The 25,447-nt window shown below is 52.3% G+C and overlaps 2 protein-coding genes across 5 annotated transcripts; both read left to right on the forward strand.

The window, feature by feature from the left end:
* Positions 1-8: 8 nt before the first annotated feature.
* CUTC (cutC copper transporter) lies at positions 9-4,805 on the forward strand. 2 transcript variants are annotated; one of them, XM_062496459.1, is made up of 9 exons: positions 9-67; positions 385-456; positions 527-586; positions 740-949; positions 2,126-2,161; positions 2,556-2,689; positions 3,288-3,315; positions 3,710-3,815; positions 4,374-4,805. In XM_062496459.1, exons 2-9 carry the CDS (start codon positions 387-389, stop codon positions 4,483-4,485), a joined length of 756 nt encoding a protein of 251 aa, XP_062352443.1. In that variant the 5' UTR covers positions 9-67; positions 385-386; the 3' UTR covers positions 4,486-4,805. The 2 variants fall into 2 exon arrangements, with proteins under 2 accessions (XP_062352443.1, XP_062352444.1); XM_062496460.1 differs by lacking the exon at positions 9-67 and having other exon boundaries at positions 321-456; positions 751-949.
* Positions 4,806-5,683: 878 nt separating this feature from the next.
* ABCC2 (ATP binding cassette subfamily C member 2) lies at positions 5,684-25,331 on the forward strand. 3 transcript variants are annotated; one of them, XM_062496456.1, is made up of 32 exons: positions 5,684-7,727; positions 8,274-8,447; positions 8,900-9,025; positions 10,032-10,166; positions 10,568-10,690; positions 11,015-11,070; positions 11,269-11,500; positions 12,125-12,306; positions 12,854-13,031; positions 13,511-13,765; positions 14,238-14,303; positions 14,785-14,922; positions 15,264-15,410; positions 15,685-15,773; positions 15,863-15,925; positions 16,122-16,248; positions 16,415-16,591; positions 16,694-16,861; positions 17,162-17,348; positions 18,159-18,291; positions 18,721-18,826; positions 19,066-19,285; positions 19,745-19,899; positions 20,872-21,027; positions 21,130-21,329; positions 21,983-22,109; positions 22,512-22,613; positions 22,710-22,853; positions 23,103-23,261; positions 23,496-23,662; positions 24,015-24,209; positions 24,563-25,331. In XM_062496456.1, the coding sequence occupies exons 1-32, from the start codon at positions 7,686-7,688 to the stop codon at positions 24,690-24,692; spliced, it is 4,659 nt and encodes a 1,552-aa protein (XP_062352440.1). In that variant the 5' UTR covers positions 5,684-7,685; the 3' UTR covers positions 24,693-25,331. The 3 variants fall into 3 exon arrangements, with proteins under 3 accessions (XP_062352440.1, XP_062352442.1, XP_062352441.1); XM_062496458.1 differs by lacking the exons at positions 5,684-7,727; positions 8,274-8,447; positions 8,900-9,025; positions 10,032-10,166 and adding an exon at positions 10,315-10,455 and having other exon boundaries at positions 12,122-12,306; XM_062496457.1 differs by lacking the exons at positions 5,684-7,727; positions 8,274-8,447; positions 8,900-9,025; positions 10,032-10,166 and having other exon boundaries at positions 10,413-10,690; positions 12,122-12,306.
* Positions 25,332-25,447: the final 116 nt, after the last annotated feature.

The raw sequence follows: 25,447 nt of genomic DNA on the forward strand, positions 1-25,447 counted from the left end.
GCCATGACGATCGCGCGGCGCGTGACCGGCAGCGCAGAGCAGCGACCCCCGCGCGCCGCCAGCGCAGGTGGTGAGGGCGCGTGCGGGACGGGGGCGGGGCCCGCGCGCCGGCGGGGGCGGGGCCGAAGTGCACGGGGGCGTGGCTTGCGCGTGCCGCGCACCGGCGGGGGCGCGCCCGGCTCGCGGCCCGCGCCTCGGCCCGCCCGCGCGCCCGCCCTCGCGCCAGCGGGCGGCGCAGGCCGGGGCCGCGAGGGGGCGGGCCCGGAAGCGCGGGCGGGGGGCGGGGCCTGAGGCGGAAGCGGGGCGGGCCTTCGGCGGGGCCGGTGCGGCCCGGGCGGCCGCCATGGGGCGGTCCGGGGTGACCGCTCCGCTCCCGTCCCGCAGGCATGGACGATGGGTTCCTCATGGAAGTGTGCGTGGACTCGGTGGAGTCCGCCGTCAACGCGGAGCGAGGAGGTAAGGCTCGGGGACCTGGCGGGAGGGGGAGACAGCGCGGCGGAGCCGGTTCTGACGCGCCTCTCCGTAGGTGCCGGGCGGATCGAGCTCTGCGCGGGCCTCGTGGAAGGAGGGACTACCCCGAGCATGGGTGAGCCGCCCCCGCCCCTGGGCCGCCTGCCCCGTCGGTCTAGCTTCGGTCCCCTCTGTCCCGCTCGGTTCCCTCCCCACCCGGTCCCGTGGTGCCCACCCCGGGGCCGGAGCTGTCGCGGCGGGTGCTGAGCCGCCCCTGTCCCGCCGGCAGGGCTGCTGCAGGTGGTGAAGCAGTGCGTGCGGGTCCCGGTGTTCGTCATGATCCGGCCCCGCGGCGGGGACTTCCTGTACTCGGACCGGGAGGTGGAGGTGATGAAAGCCGACATCCGCCTGGCCAAGCTGCACGGCGCTGACGGGCTGGTGTTCGGGGCCCTCACCGAGGACGGGCGCATCGACACGGAGCTCTGCACGGCGCTGCTGGGTGAGGGTTTCTCCAGGCACAGCTCCGTGCTGTGCCAGGGTTGTAGTGCTGCTCCTGCTGATGCTGTAGGACTGCACAGGGGACCTTGGTCTGCACATCCTGTCTGCGGTCTTGCCATCTCTTTCCACCTTTTCGGTTTAATTTCCTGCCATATTTGTGATACATTGTGTAGTTTATAAACTTTGCAGACCGAGGGTCACGGCCCCAAGCCATTGACACCTGGGACATAACAGCTAAGTGTAAGAAGGCTTAGGTGAACTGCTTTGGAGGCGTTCAACTGTTGAATTCTCTCTCTCGTTTTCTTTGTCCTTTATTCTTTTCCTTATGTCCTTGATACAGGATATCCTTGTCTAGGATATATATCTCCTGGACTTTGGCCTTGTGTGTAGCTGGTAATTCATCTTCGGTTTTCTCTCTTAACTCACCCAGGGAGAAAAGATTGCAAGAGAGAGTTGTGAACACATGGAAAGCTATGGAAGCAGCAGTGGCAGATTGTTAGTCCAGACCACAAGCATGCGGGAGCAAGTTCTCTTTCTGCATAATTTTTGGGAGCTATAGCCAGAGTTAAAAAGGGCTGGGCCTTTTCCTGGTGATGTGCTGAGGTTCTCATGTGAAGGTGAATGTGCTGTAAGGAGCGCAGCAAAGGAAAAAGGTCTTGCTAGGACTTAGGTCTACTAGATCAATGTGTGTTGTGCTGTTTTCAGGGCAGGGAGCTGTTGGATATCTTTTTGTAAAAATAAATAAGCTTTGCTCAGTAAATAGAGCACCTCTGGTGAAGTTTGCTGTGGTCTGAGAGCAGAAATTGTAGGCAGTGAAAGAAATCACAAAAAATCGGCTCTCCTGTTTCCAAAGAGCAATGATCCCGTCCTTTCCCCAGGCAGATGATACAACTTCTCTGCTTTCTTCCTGCAGAGAAAGTCATCTGTGGTGGGAATGAGGGTTCTGCATGTTCCAAATGAGATGGGGGATTTTGGTGTTACCCATAAAAACAAAGGCTTTCATGAAAATGCCTGAATAAACAGCAAGAATGTTGTTCCCAGCAAGAATGGGGACTCTTCTGAGCTTCTCAGGAATGGCTTGAGAAGCCTTTGCCCTCTTCTGTGTCATGTGTGTTTCTGGTTCTAGGACAAGGGACTCTGTACCAGCCCTGACTGACCGTATGCCTTCTTTTTGCAGCCGTGTGCCGTCCCCTGCCAGTCACATTTCACCGTGGTGAGTTTCCAGGGAGAGTGGCCCTGGGCAGGGTCCAGTCTGTGTCCCACTGTTGGGGGGAAGGTGGAGCTGGGAGGGAGCTGAGCTTGGTCTTCTCTGGTTGCTCTTTTGAGAGGGAAAGGCTCATCCGCACAGCTGTGCTATTCCCCACAAGGGAAATGGTCCAGGGGGATGAGGTTTGGGAGCTGTCTCACTGCCCTGTGAGAGAGGAGGTGTCTGAAGAGCTGAGTATGGTGGCCCTGGCACTGCTGCAGTCAGAGTGTTACAGTCAGAAGCTGTGAATCCAGAGTGTGAGCGGGACCCTTCCTATTGCTGCCTTCATGGAGCTACCTGAGGGAGAGGGCTTGAGCACAATGGACTAAGTGATTTCTGAGCTGTTGTTCTGGTCCCTCAGCCTTTGACATGGTGCATGACCCTCTGGTGGCACTGGAGACCCTGATTTCCCTGGGGTTTGAGCGGGTGTTGACGAGTGGCTGTGACAGCTCAGCACTGGAAGGATTGTCCTTGATTAAGAGGCTTGCAGAACAGGTGAGTGTTTGCTGTGCTCCCCTGGGTTACTGTGGCTGCTCCCTGGCACTGCCTGCAGGCAGCTGCTTTATGGAATCCCTCATTTCTGGAAGGGACTTCTGTCAAGGAGTGCTTGCCTTCCCTCTCTTGCTTGGCTTTAATGTTTCCTCAAGTCTGTGTTGGCTGGGCCCTGAAGCCTCCCACAGCAAAAACTGGTTGGGTTCTTGCTTGCAGATTCGGGGAGGGTGGTGGGAGTTGGTTTCAACAGCTGGCATGATGAGCCCACGCAAACAGCAGAGTGAGGTCCCTGCTGAGTGTCTCACAGTTCCTTTTAGGAAAGTGCAACAGGTGTACCTGACAGGTAGCAAGGTGGGATGGAGAAGTAGGAGGGAATGGTGACAGGTTGTCTTTGCTGTAACTGCAAGTTCTTTTCCACTTTTCATTTTAAAACATGAATAATACCAAAAAAGATGAGTGAGAGTGCACAAACTGTAAGCCATGGTGACATCCATGAGCTTATGGAAAGTGCTGCATGTCAGGTTTCTTTGCTGCCTCACAAATGTACACGTGGATGTAGTCCTCAATAATATCACTGACATGTATTTTACTCTTCTTTCAGGCAAAGGGCAGAATTGTGGTGGTGCCAGGTAATGTTTTTTTGTCATCTGTACCAGGTCCTGCAATCCCTAGCCTTTCCTTGCTAGCCTCTTGCCCTGGAATCCACTCTCTGATCTGGCTTTCTGAGCCAGCTGCCCAGGAGGAGCAGCTCCTGTCCTGGTGTGAGTAAAGGCCATGCAGCCTGTTGGGGAGGGCCAAGCCCTGCAGCTGTTGCTCCCTGCAGGATCTGGGGACAGCTGTAGATTTGTGGAAGAACATGAGCCAAGGCTTCTGCCGTCCCTTTTCTTGTGCCTGGGCCTGTGCTGTCCCGAGGGCTGTTTTTTGTATATGGCGCCTGTCCCTTAGTGGTGAGGTCCCGGGGTGATACCAGGTCTGGAATGCTGTCATTTGCTCGGTGGGTGACATCGGGCTTGTTTCCACCAGGAGGTGGCATCACGGAGCGCAACCTGCAGAGGATTCTGGAAGGCTCCACTGCTTCTGAGTTTCACTGCTCTGCTCGCTCAGCTCGGGACTCAGGGATGAAGTTCAGGTAACGGATTATTTCTGTTTATTTTTTAGTAGAACACTATGAGGGAAAGGCTAGATTAATGTGAACATGAGTTTGTAGAACTGACATAAATTTCAAACAGCTTCCTGAGTACTAGTTGTGCTTTTATGTTTGGGACTATGGTGCCTGACACTGTACTCTGCTCTATGAATCCAGCTGTGCTCTTCATGTAGACATGAATTCCATGCAGAACCACATCCTTGGGACATTTCTCTTGCTACTGTTGCCCTAGGAGTTTTGAGGGCACCTGGGAAGCCAGGTTGTGGTGTAGTTGCCTTAGACTTTTAACATAAGCATGTAGGATTTGGAAAGCCAGTGGGGATGTGCTTCTGAGAAACGAGTGAGGAGTGGATTATATTTGTCCATAGGTCTGCAGTCATTTGGATTATTGTTCTTTCTATTATTGTCCCATCTTTAATTTGGGTGGCACCATCTTGGGCCAGTGCTGAAGCTAGAAGAAATATGGGGGCGTTTTTCTTGGTGGATCTTACTCATCTGTATCACCAGTAGATCACCATTAATCACTGGTTTTCCTGACAGAAATCCGAACGTTGCCATGGGAGCTTCCTTCTCTGCCCCCGAGTACTCCATAAAGGTGGCAGATGTGGCCAAAGTGAGGACCCTGAATGCCATTGCCAAGAACATTCTGTAGTGGATGGCACGATGCTGGGACAAGAAGGCAGAGACTCCAGGGTCTGCCCTGGCACACGGACAGATGGGTACTGCTTCCATCCTCACGCTGCAGAGGATGTGCACTAGGTGATGAAGCCTGACACCTCTTCCCTTGGCTTCCCCTGAAGTCCCTGGCCTGGAAACTTATGTTGGCCATTTTAAATAAAAGGACTCGTTCCCAGATGTTGCAGCAACAGCTGTTTGGCAGCATTTGGGTGGAAGGGAGGTGAGCAAGTAGGGGGACTGAATTGTGTTAGCACTGCATGTGATTGTCAAATAAACACTGCAGCTGCCCCCCTCTTGCTGTGCTTTTCTACAGTTTATTTATGTTTTCAGGTAAGACCATGAGCCATGTTGCATAGCCTGAATTAATCAGGACCCTGCTGTGCCAGAGAATGCAATCACATCCAGAATGCCAGGGTGGGAAACATTATAGCCACAGCTGGGAAACCAGTCCTGCTCTGGTCGGCCAGTAGGATAGATGGGGATTAGCAATGCAGCAGCTGTAAGTAGTGAGAAGCACTGATTAAGTGAGGAAGCTGTGAGACATCTTGGACTGTGGGTCTTCAGTGCTTGAGGTGATGTTAATGTATGATGAGATTTCTTGACAGGACAAGCTGCTTTTCCTAAGGGAGTGTCCAGGTCCTTGTCTCAACGTAAAGGGTGAACTGCTTGTTTTCCAGACAGTGCCTGGGAAATGTGCCTCTTGGGTCATTGCTGCCTAGTCAGGATTGAAGCCTCAGATTCATTTCAGTTACTCTGTAAAATGCCCAGTGAAAGATTTGAATAGCATCAGACTGGTGCATTAGAAGAGTAGAGACCTAGAGGTAAAACACCTTTATCCTTGCTGCCTGCTTTTGTGTAAAACATCACAAAACTGAAGAGAATCCCTCTGATAGCTGAGATAGTGGACCTCAGGAAGCAAATGCAGGGTACAGATTTCCTATCTTGGCAATAGTTTACAGCCTGTGAGGATATGTGAAAAAATGTGATACTTGACAAGGTGACAGCACCTTTGTCACCTTAAATAGAATCATATTATTGAAAACCTATCACCAAGACTATGTATTTTCAGTTTAAAGGGTACATTTTCACATGGATCTATCAGAGGTGTTTGTGTTTCCTAAAACACCTTGGGAACTTAAGTTCTTAACAGAGGAGCTGGGAGGGGAATGACTGCATAGTGCTGGGTGCTGGTTCCAGAGCCTGCTTCAGCACTGACAGATGTACAGGCTATAGGAAAGATCCAAACTTGCAAAATGTAATTAAATTTGTGGTTATAGTCAATATCATTTAGACTACCCACTTTAAGAGTTCATGGCTTATGTTGAGATTTCATGAGTCATGATTATGATACTGGTAGCTCAATTTAGATCAATATTCTGCTGACCCAGCTGCCCCAAGTTTTTGAGTTTGGAGTAAGATCATGACAAGGCAGAGAAACAAACCCTTCAGAGAAGAGATGAGCAGGGAGGGCTGGAGGAATTTGGTCGATTGCTTGGCAGAGACCTCTAGACCCGACCCTGTGTGAGACAGGCATGAACCCATGCCTAGTTTTGAAAAGTTATAAAATGTTGTACAACATGGATAAAGACAGGGGAGCACAGGGAAACTGATATTGCTGGCCAAATAAGTGCTACTACGTAGATTATCTTTGTCCCAGTGAATGTTTTCTGGGTATTTTAGTGGAGGAAGATTTACAGAAAGAGCTGAAGGACAGAAAAGCTTTGTGGACTTTTAGGAGGGGCATTCCCCAGCTGTGAGGGTAGAGAAAGTGGGTTGTGCTTGCTTTGAACATCAAAGAGATTGGAGTCCTGTGCTGAGGGCAGCACTTAACTCTGAGAGACTGAAGACAGGGTGAGCATGAGCTGTGACCTGTACTAAAAACTGAGACAAGCAATGGGATGGGGTGTTATATAAAAAGGTGCTCCAGGTGGTTTTGAGCAAGGCAGAGGATGTGTGAGCCAGTGTCAGAAAAAAAAAATCACATTAGCAGCCCAGATGGAGAAGGGCTGAGTGACAGTTCCATTCACTTCTTACTCATGGCATCAGTTTACAGCTCTCATGAGCAGTGTATTGGTTCTGCCCTGGAGGACCTAGCACTAGGGATAGTTTTATTTAAAAAACACGTGGATTTAATCAGACAAACTGCTAATAATTAACCGCTGAGTTGGACATTGAGCCTTTCTTTGATACTGATGACTCCTGATCAATTACTCATTATGTCACCCTTGACTTCTGAGTTATCTTGTAACTCTGTGTACAATGAGACAGCACAATCATTGCAGTCACTTTACTCTACGCCTTTATTTACCGTTCTTCAAGAGCACACATGACCGAGCAAATCCAGTTCCAGCCTTAGCAGCACAGTCCCCAAGTGTCCCTGTCACACCTAGGCCATTCTAAGCAACAAGGGTTCAGTGGCAATCACTCTTCTCAGAAATCATCCTCTTTGTCTCAGATGTTGCGGGTTACCTTAGAATGAAGATTCAAAATCTCTTTGGGGTTTTGTGGTCAGCCAACTCCTATAACACTCAGACAACATGGAAGTGTGGGAAAGAAAGAACCAAAGGAAGTAGTTTGGAAAATCTTCAGGCTAGAAATTAGTAAAAGGAACCTGGATCCTGAGGACTCAGACTAGTATAGCATGTAGTCAGCTCAGCTGCAAGACACTGAAGATTCCCAGGCCTAGGGCACTGCTGGTATCACAGGCCCCCTTGCCAGGTGCTACCAGCCTCAGTAGGACCAGCCATAGCTCGACTTTTTGTTGGCATTCGGCAGGCTTCTCACCAGAGAGGTCTGTTGTATCAAAGTCATGTCTTTAGCGGGTCCAGGTGAGTTTGTGTTGGTTGGTGTGCACTGATCAAGGCTACGCTTTCTGAGCAATGGCTGTGGTGTCCTGCAATGACTGTGACTTCCCAGTATCTCCCCTTTGATCTCTTTCTTGGATCTTCCTCTCCTCCCTTCTGAGTCTACGAAGCTTCCCAAGCCCTTTTGGTCACTGCTTTGATTTGTGGGGTTGTGCAATAGCACTGAGTTAATAAATAACTGTGTGTCATCAGGGATTTTGTCCCAAGACCGCTTGAAGGGTGTGGGGGGACTTTTATCCCAAGCATCTGCCCAGGTCTCTCAGCTGGGCAGAGGGAGAGGAACAAGCTGCCCTTTCTTCTCCCCTGAGCTATGTCAGTGGCCCTGGAGAAGTTCTGCGGCTCTGTCTTCTGGGTGAGTGGCTGTATCATCCCCATTGCCTGTTCTCAGTGTAGGGCACCCTGTGCGGGGGGAGAGCAGTGGATTCCAAGGCTCACAGCTTGTCCTGCCAGTGAGACCCAACTGCCAATGGTTGGCAGAAGTTCTGGGGTTTATCCAGGAGTGCCATGGCACTAAGAACCATGCACTGCCTGCACAGTGTTCACTAGACAGTGAGGTGATGACAGCTCTCTGGCTGAGCTCTGTCCTGTTTTAGCTCATCTGGGAACACAGGACACCCTGTATGAACATCTGGGGAATGATTTGGCTTCAGCTGCTTCTGCTGGATTGGCTCCAGCAAGGGATGGCCATCCCACATTCAGGCAGAGATGGGGAGAGGAATATTGCTTGGACCTTGGCTGAGTGCTGAAATGCTCATCCAGGAGGGTGGGTGTTGAAGGGGGGTATAGTAGGGTGGAGCTCGGTGGGCAGAACCTATAGGAGTGTTGGCTCTTGTCCTGTGTGCCAAGTGAGAGTCAAACCATTGCAAGTGACTTAGTGTTCTGTCCTTGCTGCCCCCAGAATGATTCCTACCTTGCCCGTCCAGATGCCGACCTGCCTGTGTGCTTCCAGCAGACTGTGGTGGTCTGGATTCCCCTTGGCTTCTTCTGGATTTTGGCCCCATGGCAGCTCCTGCCCATGTGCAAATCCAAAGCCAAGAAATCCTCTGTGACCAAACTCTACATCATCAAACAGGTAGAGTGGAGCTGAGGGGGTACAGATAACAAGCTGGAGCAGCCTGAGATGTTGGTGGTATGAGTGGAAAGACTGTGCTACAGTCAGGTGGGGGATGGAGAGATGAGAAGTGTAGGAGGGAAGGAGCAATGGGATAGGGAACATTCATGACATAAATGTAAAGGAGAGTTCAGCAGAAGGCATATCTGGGACAGAGGGCATAAGAGGGAGAGATGCACTAGGAAGGAGGGCAGAGTGTGTACTGGGGCCTCTCTTGTAGGCTGTTAATCTTCCAGACTTAAAATGATGGCAGTACTCCTGTGGAACTGTGGCACGTTTACACGTTGCAAACTCTCCCAGGCCAAGTCTGCGTTGAAAAGGATGTAAGGATGTACGGGTGTATTTTATACCAAACTCTGTTGTCTCCCAGTGGTTCCCAGCGTCTGCAATAGGCTGGCCCTCTCTCCCCACAGGTGCTGGCTGCTCTGCTGGTGCTGGCGGCAGTGGCGGAGTTGGCCCTGGCATTTGTAGAGGATGCCGAGCAGGGTGGTGTGCCAGCTGTCCTGTACACAAACCCCAGCCTGTACATCGCCACCGGGGTAAGGGCTCAGCTCTAAATGTGCTCTGTGTCTCCAGGGACAGGGTGAGACTGCAGCACCAAGAAGTACAAGGCTTCCCTAGTACAGAGATCAGTGGGAAGCTGTGTCTACAACGAAAGGGTAGCCTGGAAATTGGGTGGGACTAGCCCCAAACCTGTGTGGGTGGTTCATGAGGGCGACAGGTTGAGGGCAGGGGCCTGATTGTACAGTGCTCACTGCTGTTATCCTTAAAACTGGGATGATTCTATGTCTGCAAGTATAGCTGTGCTCTCTGACAGAACCTTTACTAGGAGCAGTATGGTTTCACAGGACTGATTTTGCAGTGTGAACATCAGACCGTGGCTTGCTGCTCTGATGTCTCACAGCTGCTCAGTTTTGTGCAGAGAGCCAAAAAGTACCACGGGATACCCAGGCAGAGGAGAAAGTTGGCTAAAGAGGGCTTAGCGGCTATTAACTTGACAGAATATGTGCACGGAAGTTACAGACATCTTGTGTGATGGGGTATTCTAATAGTCTTAACAAATGCTCAGGATCTACACTTAAAATCAAAATAGCACCCTCATTTGCTTTCTTTCTTACTTTGTCATGTCAGTTAGTTTCACATGCAGAGTCTGTGTGAGGTGATAAGGGGGACTGCCCAGAGAGGCTGCACTGCTGGAACGTGATCTGTGTTCAGTTCCAGGTCTGGAGGCAAGGTGCAGGAGACAGGGTGTGACCCCTAACTGCTTTCTATGTCTGAGAATCTGGAGTGAGAACAGCTGAAAAGAGTAACAGTGACCTGCTGTAATGTCAGGGTCCATTCAAACCTGATCTTATGTCTTCTGGAATAAATCTTTTTTCATATATAATTAATTCTGAAGCTTGTGAAGGGTTGGTGGTGTGTTCAGGGTATTCAGGGCAGTGAATCCCAGCAGATCATGTGTGCTAGCATGCCAGGACACATGCTCCAAAGGCAATTTTAGAGCCAGACCTAGTCCTGCAGATCTGACTGATTTTCTTTCCCCAGATCATGGTCCTGCTGATCCATTATGCACGACGCTTCTGCTTGTGCAGAGATTCAGGGGTGCTTTTCTGCTTCTGGACACTGTCCCTTCTCTGTGGGATACTGCCATTCCAGTCGCTCGTCCGGAAAGCCCTGCAGGTTGGGTTTCACAGGAAGCTCTGTGCTTCCCCATGTTCTTCTTCTGTTCCCAAAGCTTCTTCATACTCTTCTCTTGACAAGCTCTCCGTGGTATCACTGAGGTACCAGCTGCCCTGGGGACCTTGGGGAACCAGAGAAGACCTGAGAAGGAATTGCTGTTTGAATTCCTCCTGTCTATTTGGGGAAGTATAAGCTTTCCCGGACTAATTTTTCCCCTTAAACACTTATGGGAGGAGGTCATGGAGAAGTGAGGAGAGGTGGCAAAGGGAAGCTGATCCAGGACTCAGAGGTAGTTTTTGCACTGCTCTGTTTGGCTCAGCCAGGGGATGGATCTTGTCTCTGGAGTACTAGGGGCCTTGAGACGACCCCCAGCAATAACCCTGGGCTTTCCATTTCTGCAGGAACCAATCTCTGATCTGCCACGGTTTATCCTTTTCTTCATCTCCTATGGGCTCCAGCTGATGCTCTTCTTCATCTCAGGCTTCTCAGATATTGCCCCAGAAACAAAGGAAATCGGGAAGAAGGTGCGAGGACTACATGGGAGTAGGTTTGGGGCACCACATCCTGAGCATTGTGTGGGGCAGGGCAGGCTCCATGCAGGCTCCAGGCTCCTTGGGGGGACCTGAGTACTTCAGCACAGGGCCCAGCAAGAGCTGGAGCCTGCAGCATGGGCCATCTGCATGTGTGTCCAGGATGGGCTGCTGTTGCCTCTGAGCTGAGATTTCTGGAGCTGGCACAGTTTGAAACCTATGAGGCTCCTTAATGGCTGGGGGTGCTAAATCAGTTTATGTCAAAACCATCCCCCAGCATAAACAATCTCTCAGTACCCCCTTTGCTTTGTACCATAGAACCCAGAGGTGACAGCCTCCTTCCTGAGCTCCATCACGTTTGAATGGTACAGCAGGTGAGCAGGGCTCTAAGGGAGGTCAGGCTGGCAAAATGCAGGGGAACCTGCAGCATAGGCTGCTTGGAGTTATCTGGGAGAGGCACCACATTGGGTGCAGTCTGTGCAGCCTGAGCCTGGGGCCAGGATGGGTGTGAAGGCTCTGCATTTGCAGCAATGAGTGTCCAACAAGTATCATGGGATGTCTTTTTTCCACAGCATGGTTTTCAAGGGCTATCGCAAGCCCTTGGAGATAGAGGATGTCTGGGAATTGAAAGATAAAGACAAGACAAAGGCACTTTACACTGCTTTTGAGAAGAACATGAAGACTACAATGCAGAAGGCCAGAGCAGAACTGGAGAAACGGGAACGCAAGAAGAGACACCGGGGAGGTGACCTAGACTATGGGAATAGCATGAGCAAGGCCCAGAGCCAAGACATCCTGGTCCTGGTAAATCCATTCCTACTCTTGGCCTTGTATGAGACTAAGACATCCAGGTCCAGCCTCAGGGAGTAGGGTCACCTCACCTCCCTGCAGCCCTCTTTGCTGGGTTTTCTCTTCTCTGATCTTACAGGACTGTGGGCAAGGATAGGGGAGCCCATGACAGGGTCTTCCTGTCATGTCCTTGTCAGATCCCCATATTCTGAGAGACCAAGAAAGTCTCCATCTTTCTGCCTTTCATAAAGACAGGAACCACCCTCAGATCTGCAGTATAAGCAGTTCCCTTATGTCTATCTACTTCAGATACTCTCCAGTAACAAGGTCAGAGTGAACATCATTCCATGACCACCCCTGGCCTCAGATTCTTCATGATTTTTGCCTGATTTTTGGCCTGAGAGGTTCAGGCTGGTTTGGGTTTTAACAACTGTCTTTGGTACAAAAGAGACGGTGTCAGTCCTGGGTGAGTAAGATATAAGCAGAGATCAGTGAAAGGGAATGTGACAGAAGCTGAGGGTAAGGCTTCATTCAGGATATCTGATCTGGGGTCTGTGAGGGACTGTCCAGAAGCATCCTTCCAGATGCAGCTCCCTCAAAACCAGCTCCCTCACTTCTGTGTGGGCTTCCCTTTAGGAGGAGAAGCAGCCAAAGAAGAAGAAGAAGAAGGGAGACAAGGAGGACTCAGGCCCTCCCAAGGATTACCCCAGGGGCTGGTTGTTGAAAACCCTGGGCAAGACCTTCCAGCAGAACCTCCTGCTAGCGGTGGCATTCAAGGTGGTGCATGATGCACTTGTGTTTGTCAGCCCCCAGCTACTGAAGTGAGTCCTTTCTCTCTGTCCTGTCTTTGCACCCAGACCCACCTCCTCCCGGGGTGTGCACTGTATCCAACCCCACTATCTCCATATGTGTGCCTCTCCCAGACACAGGCCCTGGGGACATTTTGTGCCCTCACCAAAAATGGCAGAACAGGATACAGTTTAACAAAGAACTGATCTAAGCTGGCTGCCAGCTCTTCTGTGTGATATCTTGCTCCCTTGCATCCTGTTGTGCAGTCCTGCTCCCTCCCTGGAGGGAGGTGCCCCCTTCTTTGGGTCACTGCAGGACTCAAGTGCAGCTCAGCCCAGCAGGGCCTCCCCACTTTGTTTTGCAGAGCAGCACAGTCTCTGTGGATGATCTTACATTAGTGACCCACCGCTGTGTCTCTGGCAGAGCAGGGTTCCCAGCTTGCTGACCATTGAGCCAGCTCTCTGGGGCAGGGTTTTGCTCACCACTCTTGTGAGGATGCTCTCCCTGCATTTGCTTGGAGCATCCTGCTTGGGTCTATCTCAGTAGAGTGTGTGTCTCATGAGCTTCTTGCCCCACCAGGCTGCTGATTGCCTTTGTGTCAAATGAGGATTCCTTTGCCTGGCAAGGCTATTTATATGCCATCCTGCTCTTCCTGACAGCGCTGGTCCAGTCCCTCTGCCTGCAGCAGCACTTCAGCTTGTGCTTCCAACTTGGCATAAATGTGCGAGCCAGTCTCATCGCTGCCATCTACAAGAAGGTCTGCATGATCCTGTCATCATCCCTGTTGGCTTTCTCCAAGCTGGGTTGTGGATAAAATTGTCTGTTGCCTACCCCATCAACCTGGGGTGCATTCACATTCCTTCCCAGAAGGTGCGGGGAGAGTTTGGGGAACACCCACCCAGCACTGAGGACACTGTGAGCCCTAGTTCTGCTTGGGACCTGTGTGCTGGAGCCATGTGTTTGGCAGCTACCAGGGGCTGAGTGAGGTTTCTCTTGAGAGCAGTGCAACACCTAGGGCAGATGCCACTAGAATTCCTGCACAGGGGTGCTTTTCCTTTCACCCAGCATCCAGTGGCTCTAGGAAATGAGGAGAGCACTGGTGGCCAGTACAGAGGCACCAGGAGCAAAACCAGAAGTAGTTTCAGCCTGGTTTGCTAATTCCCTGCTCTGAGTCATGCTGCTGGCAGCAGGGCTACTCCCAGACTGGCTTGTGCTGATTGTGCTTTCTCTTTCCAGTCGCTCACCATGTCCGGAGCTACCCGCAAGGAGTCCACGGTGGGAGAGACTGTGAATCTGATGTCAGCTGATGCCCAGAGGTTCATGGACGCGGCCAACTTTATTCACCAGCTGTGGTCATCCCCCCTGCAAATTATCCTGTCTATTGTCTTCCTGTGGGGAGAGCTGGGCCCTTCTGTCTTGGCTGGCATTGGAACCATGGTACTGCTCCTCCCCATAAACGCATTCCTGGTTGCCAAGGCCAAAACCATTCAGGTTAGTAGGATGCAATATCCTCCCACATCCAACCCCACTGCTGCTCCTCTCCTTCATTTTCCACACTCCCTACTCTTTGCTTTTATGCTGTGGATCTTTCCCAGCCTAGGAAGTTGATCTCACTTGGGCTGGGGGTGTCTCTAGCCTGAGCCAGAGGCGATCAGCTGCCATGCACTGGAGACAGGTGAGATCTCTTCTACCATCACAGCTGAACTTGAACCAGACTGGGCACAGCCTTGAGGGCTAAAAATGAGATATTGCCAACCATAAGATAAAACTTTAGCTTCTACCTGACAGCAGGGTGGTGTTTTCCCCCACGTTGTCCAGAGCCACAGAGAGCCAAGGCTCAGCTTCGTGGGATGACTTCTGTAGGCTGTGGAGCCCATCCTTCTCTTCCCTGTGGCAGCCCAAATGTATTTCCAAGGTTGAGCTGCTGTCTGTTTTAGGTGATATCTGTCTCTTCTGTTTGTAGGAGAGGAACATGAAGAACAAGGATGAACGCATGAAAATAATGACTGAAATGCTCAATGGAATCAAGGTGAGCAGTGGAGTGGAGACTCTCTGGGCAGCTGCTGCACCCGTCTTCTTGGTGCACTGTACCTGGAGGCAGCACACCTGTATAACCCTACAACACCAGTGCTAGCCTAGCTTGAGGGCCCTGTGTTTGGGTCTCTGCAATTCCCTTGGCTGCCTCATCTTTTCAAAAGTTGGCTGAGGAGGAGCTCTGGATACTTGGAATAAGACTTGGGAGCCAAGAGAGGTTTTCTGAGTGTTTCCTGTCTGGCTGTGGTAGTGGCATGGTGGCAGAGAGACTGGCAGTGACCAGTAAGCTGAGACTGAGGGAGTGGGAGTGCAACAGGGAAATGCTATAAGCAGCACAGGAGAGGGGAGATGCAGTGGCCAAGCAGGCTTCTGAGCAAGCCAGGAGCTGGTGATGGAGGTGCTGGCCACCAGTGAGCTGAATGTGGAGGTGGGCATTCCTGTGAGGCCAGCATCCACTCACCCTGCTCATCCTGCAGATCCTGAAGCTTTTTGCCTGGGAGCCCTCCTTTGAGAAACGAGTTATTGATATCCGGGCACGTGAGCTCAAGAACTTGGTGAACTTTGGTTACCTGCAGTCAGTCTCTGTCTTCGTGTTCACATGTGCCCCCTTCCTGGTGAGTGATAACAGCTCTGGGGAGGGTGTACCTTACTCTGAGCTGGGACTGGGCACTGTCCAAGGCAATGGGAAATATTTGGAACCTGAGCTGGAGTTTCTGCAGCAAGGAAGGGGCTGGCTGGTAGATGCTTGGGATATAGATCATGGTTTTTGCTGCTGGCAGGAGAGCTGTGGTGGAAAGGAATCTCATTGGGGTGATGAGATGGGGCTCAAAGGGGAACGGAGGCAGGAAGGGAACAGGTCCCCAGCACAAAGGCGCTACTGAGGCCTTGGGGCAGTGAGAGGGTCTGGTCTGCACACAAACACATGGATGGTGGCTTTCCCTGATATCTGTCCTAGGTCTCCTTGGCAAGCTTTGCTGTCTATGTGCTCGTGAATGAGAACAACATCTTGGATGCGCAGAAGGCCTTCACTGCCATCTCCCTTTTCAATGTGCTGCGCTTCCCCATGGCCATGCTGCCCATGGTCCTCTCCTCCCTGGTGCAGGTCAGGCCTCACATAGGGCAGGGGGTGTAGGGGGATCCTATGACCTCTGTCCAAACCAGCACATGGGGCTCAGGTGTGTGATGGACCCCCAGGGGTCAGTGCACAGGGGTCTGTGGCAGTGGGGTGGGACAGGACTCACATGCATAACACAGGTTTGGGGCCCAGAGGTTGGGTGGGGACTGTGATGTGGGGCTCTGCTTATGGGGCTTTTGCCAGCCCACCCAGCTGCACCCCATGCCCATGTGCCATCCTCATCCTCTTTCTGCCATGGCAGACCAATGTGTCAACTGCGAGGCTGGAGCGCTACCTGAGTGGAGGTGACCTGGACACCTCAGCTATCCACCATGACCCCATTGCAGGCAGGTGAACCTCCAGAGTACTCCCTGGGGGTCTCAGGCTGGTGCAGCCCTGGGCTTTCCCCTCTCTGAGTGACATCTCTCTCTGACAGGCAGTGCTGTGCATTTCTCAGAGGCCACCTTTGCCTGGGAGCAGGACGGCAACGCTGCCATAAGAGAGTGAGTGCTCTGTGCCACATCAGGGGCAGAGGGCTGGGGAGAGGGAGACTTTCTGTGTTGTTAGCTGGGGAGGGCAATCACCTCTCACAGTGCTGCTAGACATGAGTGTCCCAGAGACACTGCTCTGTGCTGGTCCCACACAGGAACTGACAGGTGACCTGGCAGTGCTGCTTCCTCAGCCCCTGTGTCTTTGCAGTGTCACCCTGGATATCACACCTGGGAGCCTGGTGGCTGTGGTGGGGCCTGTGGGCTCGGGCAAATCTTCGTTGGTGTCAGCTATGCTTGGGGAGATGGAGAATATCAAGGGACACATCAACATTCAGGTGAGAGGAGCCAGCTGGTGCACAGGGTTTTGGAGCTGCCTGGAGCTCAACGGGGAAGTAGGGCAGGACTATCCCAGAGTGGTGGCTCAGGGCAAGGACAGGCTGCAGGACGTGTCAGTGCTCAGGCTGATCTCTGACAGGTAGCTGTTCTTGTCTGTCCTTCTAGGGCTCCCTGGCCTATGTCCCCCAGCAGGCCTGGATCCAGAATGCCACACTGAAAGACAATATCATTTTCGGGTCAGAACTGGATGAAGCCAGATATCAGAAGGTCATCAAGGCCTGTGCCCTCCTCCCAGACCTGGAATTACTGCCTGCAGGTGACCAGACAGAGATTGGAGAGAAGGTATCAGCCCTGAGCACTATGGGCTTCCAATAGCACCTGCGGCAGAGGTCAGAGCTGTTGCCCTGTGCCAGCTCCATGTCCAGGGAGGTCCTTCCTTTCCAGGGAATCAATCTGAGTGGGGGCCAGAAGCAGCGGGTCAGCCTGGCCCGGGCAGTGTACAGCAATGCAGACATCTACATCTTGGATGATCCACTGTCTGCTGTAGATGCCCACGTGGGCAAGTACCTCTTTGAGAATGTGCTGGGGCCAAAAGGGCTGCTGCAAAAGAAGGTGAGCACCTGTACCCTGCAACCCACCACCCAGCCAGGCAGGAGTGGCATGGGCATGGTGTTAGCAATCCAAGGAAGTCTGAGGTTGCTTGCCTGGGACAGACAGGAATCCTGTAGCTTTCACATGGAGCTGCAGCAGGCAGGAGAGGCCTCAAGGGTCCCCAGAGGGGCACCCTGTGTCCTCACAGCCAGGCGTTGATAAGCAGACAAGTCCCCAAATGGGAGATGGAGAGCCTGAAGACCCATGGCTGGGGATGAGGGGTGCTCTGATGTTCACTACCCTGCAACCCCTTTGTTGCAGACACGGATCTTGGTGACGCACAGTATCAGTTTCCTGCCCGAGGTCGATAACATCGTGGTGCTGACAGCAGGAGCAGTGTCTGAGCATGGCTCCTACAGCACCCTGCTTGCAAATAAGGGGGCCTTTTCCCAGTTCCTGAACTTGTATGGAAACCAGGAGGAGGATGTTTCAGAGGAAAATACTGCAGGTACTGGGAACACAGTGGGGCTGTGTCAGTTAGAGTGGCTGTGCATGTATCTTGGGGATATGAAGATCTGATCTGTCAGCCTGACCTGGCCCTATCCAGCCCAGGCACTGATGGTGGCTACTATGAATTCTTCTCAGCTTCTGGCAATCAGCAGCACAATAACTTCCTGACTAAGATTTGCATTCAGGCATTATGTTGAACATCCAGGATAGGACCTGTTTAAATTTTTTACTCCATTTATTATGGGTCCAAAAATCTTATGTTGCAACAGGCTCCATATTTTTGTGATGCTGGGGTCAGAAAGATCCCTTGGTTTGTTCTCAACATCCCACTGGACAATATTTTATCTTTATCATGTCCACCAGTGCTGTGGGTGGTGTCAGGTCAGGTGGATGCTTACCCTGTCAGGGCTCAGCCTATTTGCCAGCAGCAGCCTGGCTATTCCCTTCCCAGGGCTCATCTCCACCTGCTCAAGGAGATGCTTCTGAGCTGGAGTGATGTGACCTACCAGCTCTTGCACCTACTAAACTAGCACAAATCTTTGCTTGAGGCCTGGCCAGTGGTGATGGGAGAAGTCAGCAGCAGAGATTGCCTCTGTGCAGGCCTTTAGCCCTATGTCCCCTTTCAGCTTTCCCTCCAGCACAATGTATTCCTTCCTCCTCCTGCTGTGCTGGTCTTGCAGCAAGGTTGGAGAAGGTTAGATATGTGGTGGTAGGACACAGCCTGGGCTGAGTGCAGCGGAGGTGTGGTGTATGGATCTCCTCTTTCCTCAATGCCTGACCCTACCTTCCCTCATCCCTGTGCCTGTAGCCGTTGCTTTAGCTGGGGATGAGGAGGAGGCTGATGAAGATGTTGATCCTTGCCTGGAGGAGCGCTCTGATGATGTGGTGACTATGACCCTGAGGCGAGAGGCCAGCATCCATCGGAGAAAATTGAGTCACAGGTGGGACATGACCTGAGCTCTCAGCTCTTTCCCCTGCCACATGCACTGTTCCCTTGGAGACAGGGATCTGGGGGTTTCCCAAGGAGTTCCAGCTGAGTCTTCCTGCCTGCTCCTACCACAAGCTGCTCGGGGTCAGGAGCATCTGATTTTGCCTTTACTCACACTAGTGTGCCACAGCCTTCCTCTGCAGTCTTCCCTGAAACTCGTGCGGGTGGCTAGTTCTGCTTTTGGGAACGAGGCTTTAATTTTACGGCTCTATGTGTCCAGTGCTTCCACAAAGCTTGCTCAAAGCTGTCCCAGTTAGGACATTATTTTCCAAAGGACTCCACCACTGTGGAAGAAGACCCAGTGCAGCACAGGGATGGACCCCCAGGAGATTAGGACCAGTCCAACACCCTGTGACTAATGGCACTCATCACCCCCCTGCAGCCTTAGAAAAAACAGCACCAGTTCCCAGAAGAAGGCCCAGGAGGAGCCCCCAAAGAAGCTGAAGGGACAGCAACTGATCGAGAAAGAAGCTGTGGAAACTGGCAGGGTAAGGAGGATGGAGGGAGGAATCACTGTGCTGGCCTGTCTAGGTGCTGCCAGACCCTGACTGTGGCTCAGAGAAGCTGGTGTGGGCTGGCTGTGGCCACACCACAGCCAAGAGGAGACAGAGCTGCCTGGGACTGGTGGGTGGGGTGGTGGAGGGGAGCACTGTGGGCAGCAAGGGGGAGTCCCAAGGCTGTGCTGGGTGTCATTGCCTGCGGTCTGATGGGTTCAACTGGTCCCCAGGTGAAGTTCTCCATGTACGTGCGGTACCTGCGTGCTGTTGGCTGGTGCCTTTCCTTCTGGACTGTCATGGGCTATGTTGGACAATACGTTGCCTACGTGGGGACCAACCTGTGGCTCAGTGACTGGACTGATGATTCGGTGCGCTATCTGAACCAGACCTATCCCACACATCTGCGGGACTTGCGGATTGGTGTCTTTGGGGCACTGGGGTTGTCACAAGGTGAGTGTGGGAGGACAGCAGTTCCCACTCACCTCATTTGTGTGGTCCAGGAGGGATACAACTTGCAAGGCCCGCAGCCAGCAGTGCAGTAAGGAGCAGGGGAACCCAGCATTTTGTTCATTTGCCTGGTGCTGCCTTCCTTCCAGCTTGTGGCTGAATTGTGGACACGCCAGTCTGAAAGCAACATAAATTGCCCTAAGTCTATGTTGCCCTCTCAGTTTAAGATCATTTTCCTTAATCAGGTTAGACATAGTGCTGGGGCTCAGGGCTTTCCAATACGGTTAGTGTTCCTCCCCTGTGCTTGAACACAGTTGCTGAGGCCTCCCTAGAAGGTGACATGCAGGATTATCCCAGTGGCTCGCTGCTGGCTTGGTGCTGCTTGGTGTATCCATCAAGCCAAAGGGTGCCTGGGGTCAGTGTCACTCACTAGCTGGTGACAGCCCTGTGCTCTCCTTGCAGCTCTCTTCCTGCTCTTTGCAACCATGCTGTCTGTCTGGGGCTCCATGCAAGCCTCCCGCATCATGCACCAGCAGCTGCTCAGCAACATCCTGCGTGCACCCATGAGCTTCTTCGACACCACCCCGATTGGCCGCATCGTCAATCGGTTTGCCAAGGTAAGAGAACGCTCCCAACATGGAGAAGGTGTTTGTTCCACCACATATGAAGTGTGTTGGGTAGTGGCATAACCCTGCTTTTGTTGAGCACTGCACAGCTGAGCCCAGGTGAGGGTCAGGAAGGGACCAGGAGGACATGGTGCAAATGTGAGCCAAATTACATCCCGGGCTATACTAAAAAGACAGTGTGGCAAATCACAGGAAGTTATTATCTCCTCTGCTCAATGCTGAGGAGCTTACACCTGGATAATGTGTCCTGTTTGAGGTCACCTGGGCAAGAAAGATGTCAAGAAACAGAAGAGAGTCAATAGTAGATCACTATGAGAGGTAAGAGCCTAGAACTCATGTCCCACAATGAGAAATCCTTCTGGTTATAGACATCCAACAAAATCTACAATCTTTTCTATCTAAGTGAAGGTCAAAAAAAAAAAAAGAGAAAATGAGAAAGGAGGGAAAATACAAACAGGTAATTTCAAGTGTGCTGCTATTCCACTTCTTCCTTTAGTACCATCTCCTGATTTTTGGCAATAAAAATATCTCTTAAAATTAAGCCTATGGGCCTGGGTTTACTCTGAGTTGAGGGAGTGTGTGGCTAGGAGATGGATGAGGACCAGCTGGAGACCTGGTGCACCTGCATGGACCTAGAATTACCCTGTCCATCTTCTTGCTTCAATTACTGCTCCTGTGTCCTAGGTCCTGATGAACATACAGTTCTTAAAGCTGGTCTGTGTAGCAGGGGAACATTACAGGAAGTTTCTCTGTTAACTCAGCTGTTCCCAAGCTAAGAACTGTGGCCCTAAATGTGGTTGTGACCACACCACCAAATCAGGATCATCAGGATACTTTTACAAGTATCTGACACTGTGTTACCACAGGAGTGTGTGTAGGAACCCTGTATGTATGGGGGCCTTTGGGCTTCTCCTTCTCTCTGGGGTCACTGACAGCTTCTCTGTACCTTTTTATATGTTCCAGGACATCTTCACAGTAGATGAGACCATTCCCACGTCCTTCCGCAGCTGGCTCTCCTGTCTCATGGCCATCATTAGCACACTGATCGTGATCTGCCTGGCCACTCCATTCTTTGCTGTCGTTATCGTTCCCTTGAGCATCTTCTACTATTTTGTGCTGGTGAGTAACTCAGCCTTGAGTGAAGATTCTGCCCTGCTAGGAGCAATATCTTCATGGCTGCTGAGCTTTGTGTTGGTAACCAAGCTGTGTCACTTGTTTCAGCGCTTCTATATCTCCACGTCACGCCAGCTAAGGCGTCTGGACTCTGTCACCAGGTCTCCCATCTACTCCCACTTTGGTGAGACAGTGTCAGGCCTTTCTGTGATACGGGCCTATGGACACCAAGAACGGTTCCTGAAGCATAATGAGATCACCATGGACATAAATCAGAAGAGTGTTTATTCCTGGATAATATCAAATAGGTGAATTTTACCACTTATGCCACAGCACAACCTGCAGCTCTTCTGCCTGGTGGTTTCTGGGTCCTGAGGGAGGTCCCTGGGATCCTGCAGTCCTCCCTCTTGTCTCGGCATTGAGGGTCTGTGTAGGAACTGGGGCAGTTTAGGATAGGGGCACCATCTGTGGCAATGGAACATTTTAGGGTGATTTTGAAAGCCAAAGTATGCCCCCCAACAAAGTGTCCAAAGGCTGGGCAGGGTGAACTGTGCAGTTAAGGGCTGAGATGCTCTTGGTGAGTTCTGGGAAAAGGGTGATCCTGCAGGCCCAGTGGGGATGCGATGTGGGCACTTTCTGGTTTTGAATCTTACTGGTAAGTGATTTGGGTGTGTGAGGGTTAAATGGTTGGGGCTCTTCTGATACATGGCATTATCAGCACAGGAGGTTATATGTGAGACATGGACTGACATAAATGAACCTGCTTGCAGAATTGGCCACAGATGACCTGCTGTGTACATGTACCAATGTGTGCAATGTGTGCCATGTGCACAGCACTGTGCTCATGGCTGGGTGTGAGGGATGCTGGTGCAGTGCTGCTATCACTGGTGGGCTCTGTGTTGGGCACAGGCAGATGCCTCCCTGCCTCTCACTGCCCTTCAGCTGTCCTCTCCTGGTGCAGGTGGCTGGCCATCCGTCTGGAGTTTGTTGGGAGCCTGGTGGTTTTCTTCTCTGCGCTTCTGGCAGTGATTGCAAAGGGCACTTTGGAGGGTGGCATCGTGGGGCTTTCCGTCTCCTCCGCTCTCAATGTGAGTCACTGAAAGCATTTTCTCATTCCAATACAGGGTTGTCTCTGGGAGCTCTGGGCTGGCAGCACGATGCTGCTCTGCCACCAGCCCTGATCCATGGAAATGGGATTATCTGGGGTGTTCTATCACCTGGGGATTGTCTATAGAGCCAGGGAAGCACATATCCATCCCAGTGTGAGTGGGATACTTGCTGCCATGGGGAGGAATATGGCCCTGTTGTGGATCAGAGATGCTGCAGAAAAGTTTTAGAAGGACTGGGGAGAGGTGGGCAGTGTTTCAGCAGTGGAGAATTAGAGGCCAGGGCAGGTATGCTCATGCCCAGGATAATTTTCTGGGGTGAGGTGTGGAGGTGGCTGTTCCTGGGTGCCACTGAGCTCTGCATCCTCTGATTGTGCCATGCAGGTGACCCAGACACTGAACTGGCTGGTGCGGACATCTTCGGAGCTGGAGACCAACATCGTGGCTGTGGAGCGGGTCCATGAGTACATGACTGTGAAGAATGAGGTGAGGAACCCAGGATCTGGGCAAGCACCCACTGCACAGCTTGGTGCTAGTCAGCAACAGAGTGAACCCCCCTAATGCTCCTATGCCCTCCCCCAGGCTCCCTGGGTGACAAAAACGCGCCCACCACGTGGCTGGCCCAGCAGAGGCGAGATCCAGTTTGTTGACTACAAAGTTCGCTACCGACCTGAACTGGATCTGGTTCTTCAGGGGATCAACTGTAATATTGGGAGCACTGAGAAGGTGCCTCTGCCCTCACTACACTCTTTACAGAAAATCTGTTAAAATTCTTCCTTCTTCTTGGCTTCAGTCCGTGCACTAGGGTGGGATGGTGATGGGATGTGGCTCCTGGGGACTTGAGCTGCAGGAAAGGAACCAAAGCAGACAGTCTTGGGTGATGGTAAGGGCAGGAAGGCCCATCAGACCAAGATGGAGAGCAACTGCCCGGCTTTCGACAGCCCTGTCAGCTGGTCTAAAAAGCTGCTTCCACAGGTTGGGGTTGTGGGCCGGACTGGGGCTGGAAAATCCTCCCTCACCAACTGCCTGTTCCGGGTGCTGGAGGCAGCTGGTGGGAAGATCATCATCGATGATGTGGACATAGCAACAATTGGCCTCCATGACTTGCGCAACAATCTCACCATCATCCCTCAGGTGAGCTGATCCCCACATTTCCACATCCCACTGCTGCGTGGCCCCCGCAGGCACTGCATGACAGTGTGTCCCTGGGTGCTGTGGACGTGCCAAAGGCCTGTGAACAGGCTGTCACCACATCCCTTGCCAGCTGCAGGCACTGGTGTGAACAGATGTGGTCACATGCGGAGGCCAGGAGCCACTGCCCCTGATAAATGGCTATGGGGGGGCTGAACACGGTGCTGTCCCTGGCAGGACCCTGTGCTCTTCACTGGAACCTTGCGGATGAACCTGGACCCCTTTGACCAGTACTCAGATGAGGAGGTCTGGAAGTCCCTGGAGCTGGCTCACCTGAGGACATATGTGCAAGGCCTTCCTGAGGGGCTGCTGCATCTCGTGAGCGAGGGAGGGGAGAACTTGAGGTGAGCAGAGGAGCAGATGCAGGCCCACCTCCCCTCCCTTCTCTAGATCCCAGGGACCAGCCTGGAACAGCAGCCTCCAGAAAAGTGGCTGTCCAGGGATCATGCACAGAAGCTTCTGGGAAGTGTAGACGGAAGAAAATGGCCGAGTCAGGGCTGTTAGGGAGGTAGTGTGAGCCAACCCTTCTGTGGTGGCCCAGACAGTAAGATACTGAGGGACATGGTGCTCAGGGCGGCAGATGGTCAGTGGGGAAAGGCTAGGGACAGTGCTGGAGTCAGAGCAGTGAGATGCAGTAGGCTTGCAGAAGGTCTGCTATTGTCAGTCTAGTAACTCATGCTCTTCATCTCATCCCAGTGTTGGGCAGAGGCAGCTGGTGTGCCTGGCCCGAGCTCTTCTCCGCAAAGCCAAGATCCTCATCCTGGATGAAGCAACAGCAGCCGTAGATCTGGAAACTGATAATTTAATCCAGACAACAATCCGGAGTGAGTTTGCTGACTGCACTGTTCTTACTATCGCCCATCGCCTCCACACCATCATGGACAGCAACAGGTACCATGGACAGTGGGGCAAAGGGAATGGGGATCTGGACTCCTAGGATGGGGTGAGAGGTAGACAGCAGTGGAAGCAAGAATGCAGCCAGAGGGGCAGGGGTGCAGCCAGGTGGATGCAGAGCCTGGGGCAGTAATACACAGTGGTGAAGAGAACAGTAAGGATGCTATGCAGTAGTGATATCTTTGTGGGAGAAACACAGGGAGGAGGGCTGTGCCCTCACTGCTGCTGAGAGGAGAACCACATAAAGTGGCTTAGGAGGAATGAGGGTCAGGGAGCCTTGCAGCGCTGGTGCCAGCAGTGCTATCCACTCAGATCCTGGAAGCTGAGGCCTTCTTGTTCCTTTCTGCCAGGGTGATGGTGCTGCAGGCTGGGCAGATTGTGGAATTCGACAGCCCCGAGAAGCTGCTCATGAAGGACGGCATCTTCTCCGCGATGGCAAAGGACGCCGGCATCACCACTGCGGAAACCACCGCCCTGTAGGTAGAGAGCTGCAGGGGCCGGCCGTGTGAGACAGCTCCTCCTGCTGCCACTCGCCCAGCAGGCGCTGGTGTCTCCCAAGCCAAGCTGCTCAGGAATTGGTCTCTGCAGTGGGGAAGCAGAGGGTGGCTTCTCTGGCTGTCCAGAGACAGAACAGCTAGACTTGAGCAAGCTGTTAACCTTGCTACCACATCCTGCCTGCTGTGCACAGGGTCGGGAGCTGCATAATTTATTCCAGGATAGAGGGGAAAAGCTATCTGCCAGGCAGGGAGATCATGACCTCCAGTGGGGGGTGGTCTTAGTTTTTGTACTTCACCATGTGAGGTGAATCTACTTCAGAGATGCTTTAGCATTATGGAATTAAATTTACAGTTTAATCTAAGAATTAATGTTATAATGTATTTACTTTTTGTAAGTGTAGTCTTCTAACTACAAGGCTGTAAGTAAGCCTCAGTTTAGCTTTAAACCTAGCTAGTGCTTGGGTGGGGAGAGCTGCTAACAGAAGTCACAGAGCTGGGCAGTCCAAATCGAGGGGCACAGCTCTACTTATGCAAGAACAATACTCTGTAGTAAAAGCAGGACTGCCTGCCTGCCTTCCCTGCGGCTTCTACTCCCCTTGATTGTATAGTAAATAAATGAGCCCCTCCCTGAGGTTGTCACAAGCACTTGTGGGACACATTTTGGGCTGTGGTTCCAGACTGCAAACCGGAGGGTGGTGGAAACAAGCTGGAGAGCAGCAAGCACCCATCTCTGTACAG

Source organism: Cinclus cinclus, chromosome 7, assembly GCF_963662255.1.
Source record: "Cinclus cinclus chromosome 7, bCinCin1.1, whole genome shotgun sequence".
Taxonomy (NCBI): Eukaryota; Metazoa; Chordata; class Aves; order Passeriformes; family Cinclidae; genus Cinclus; species Cinclus cinclus.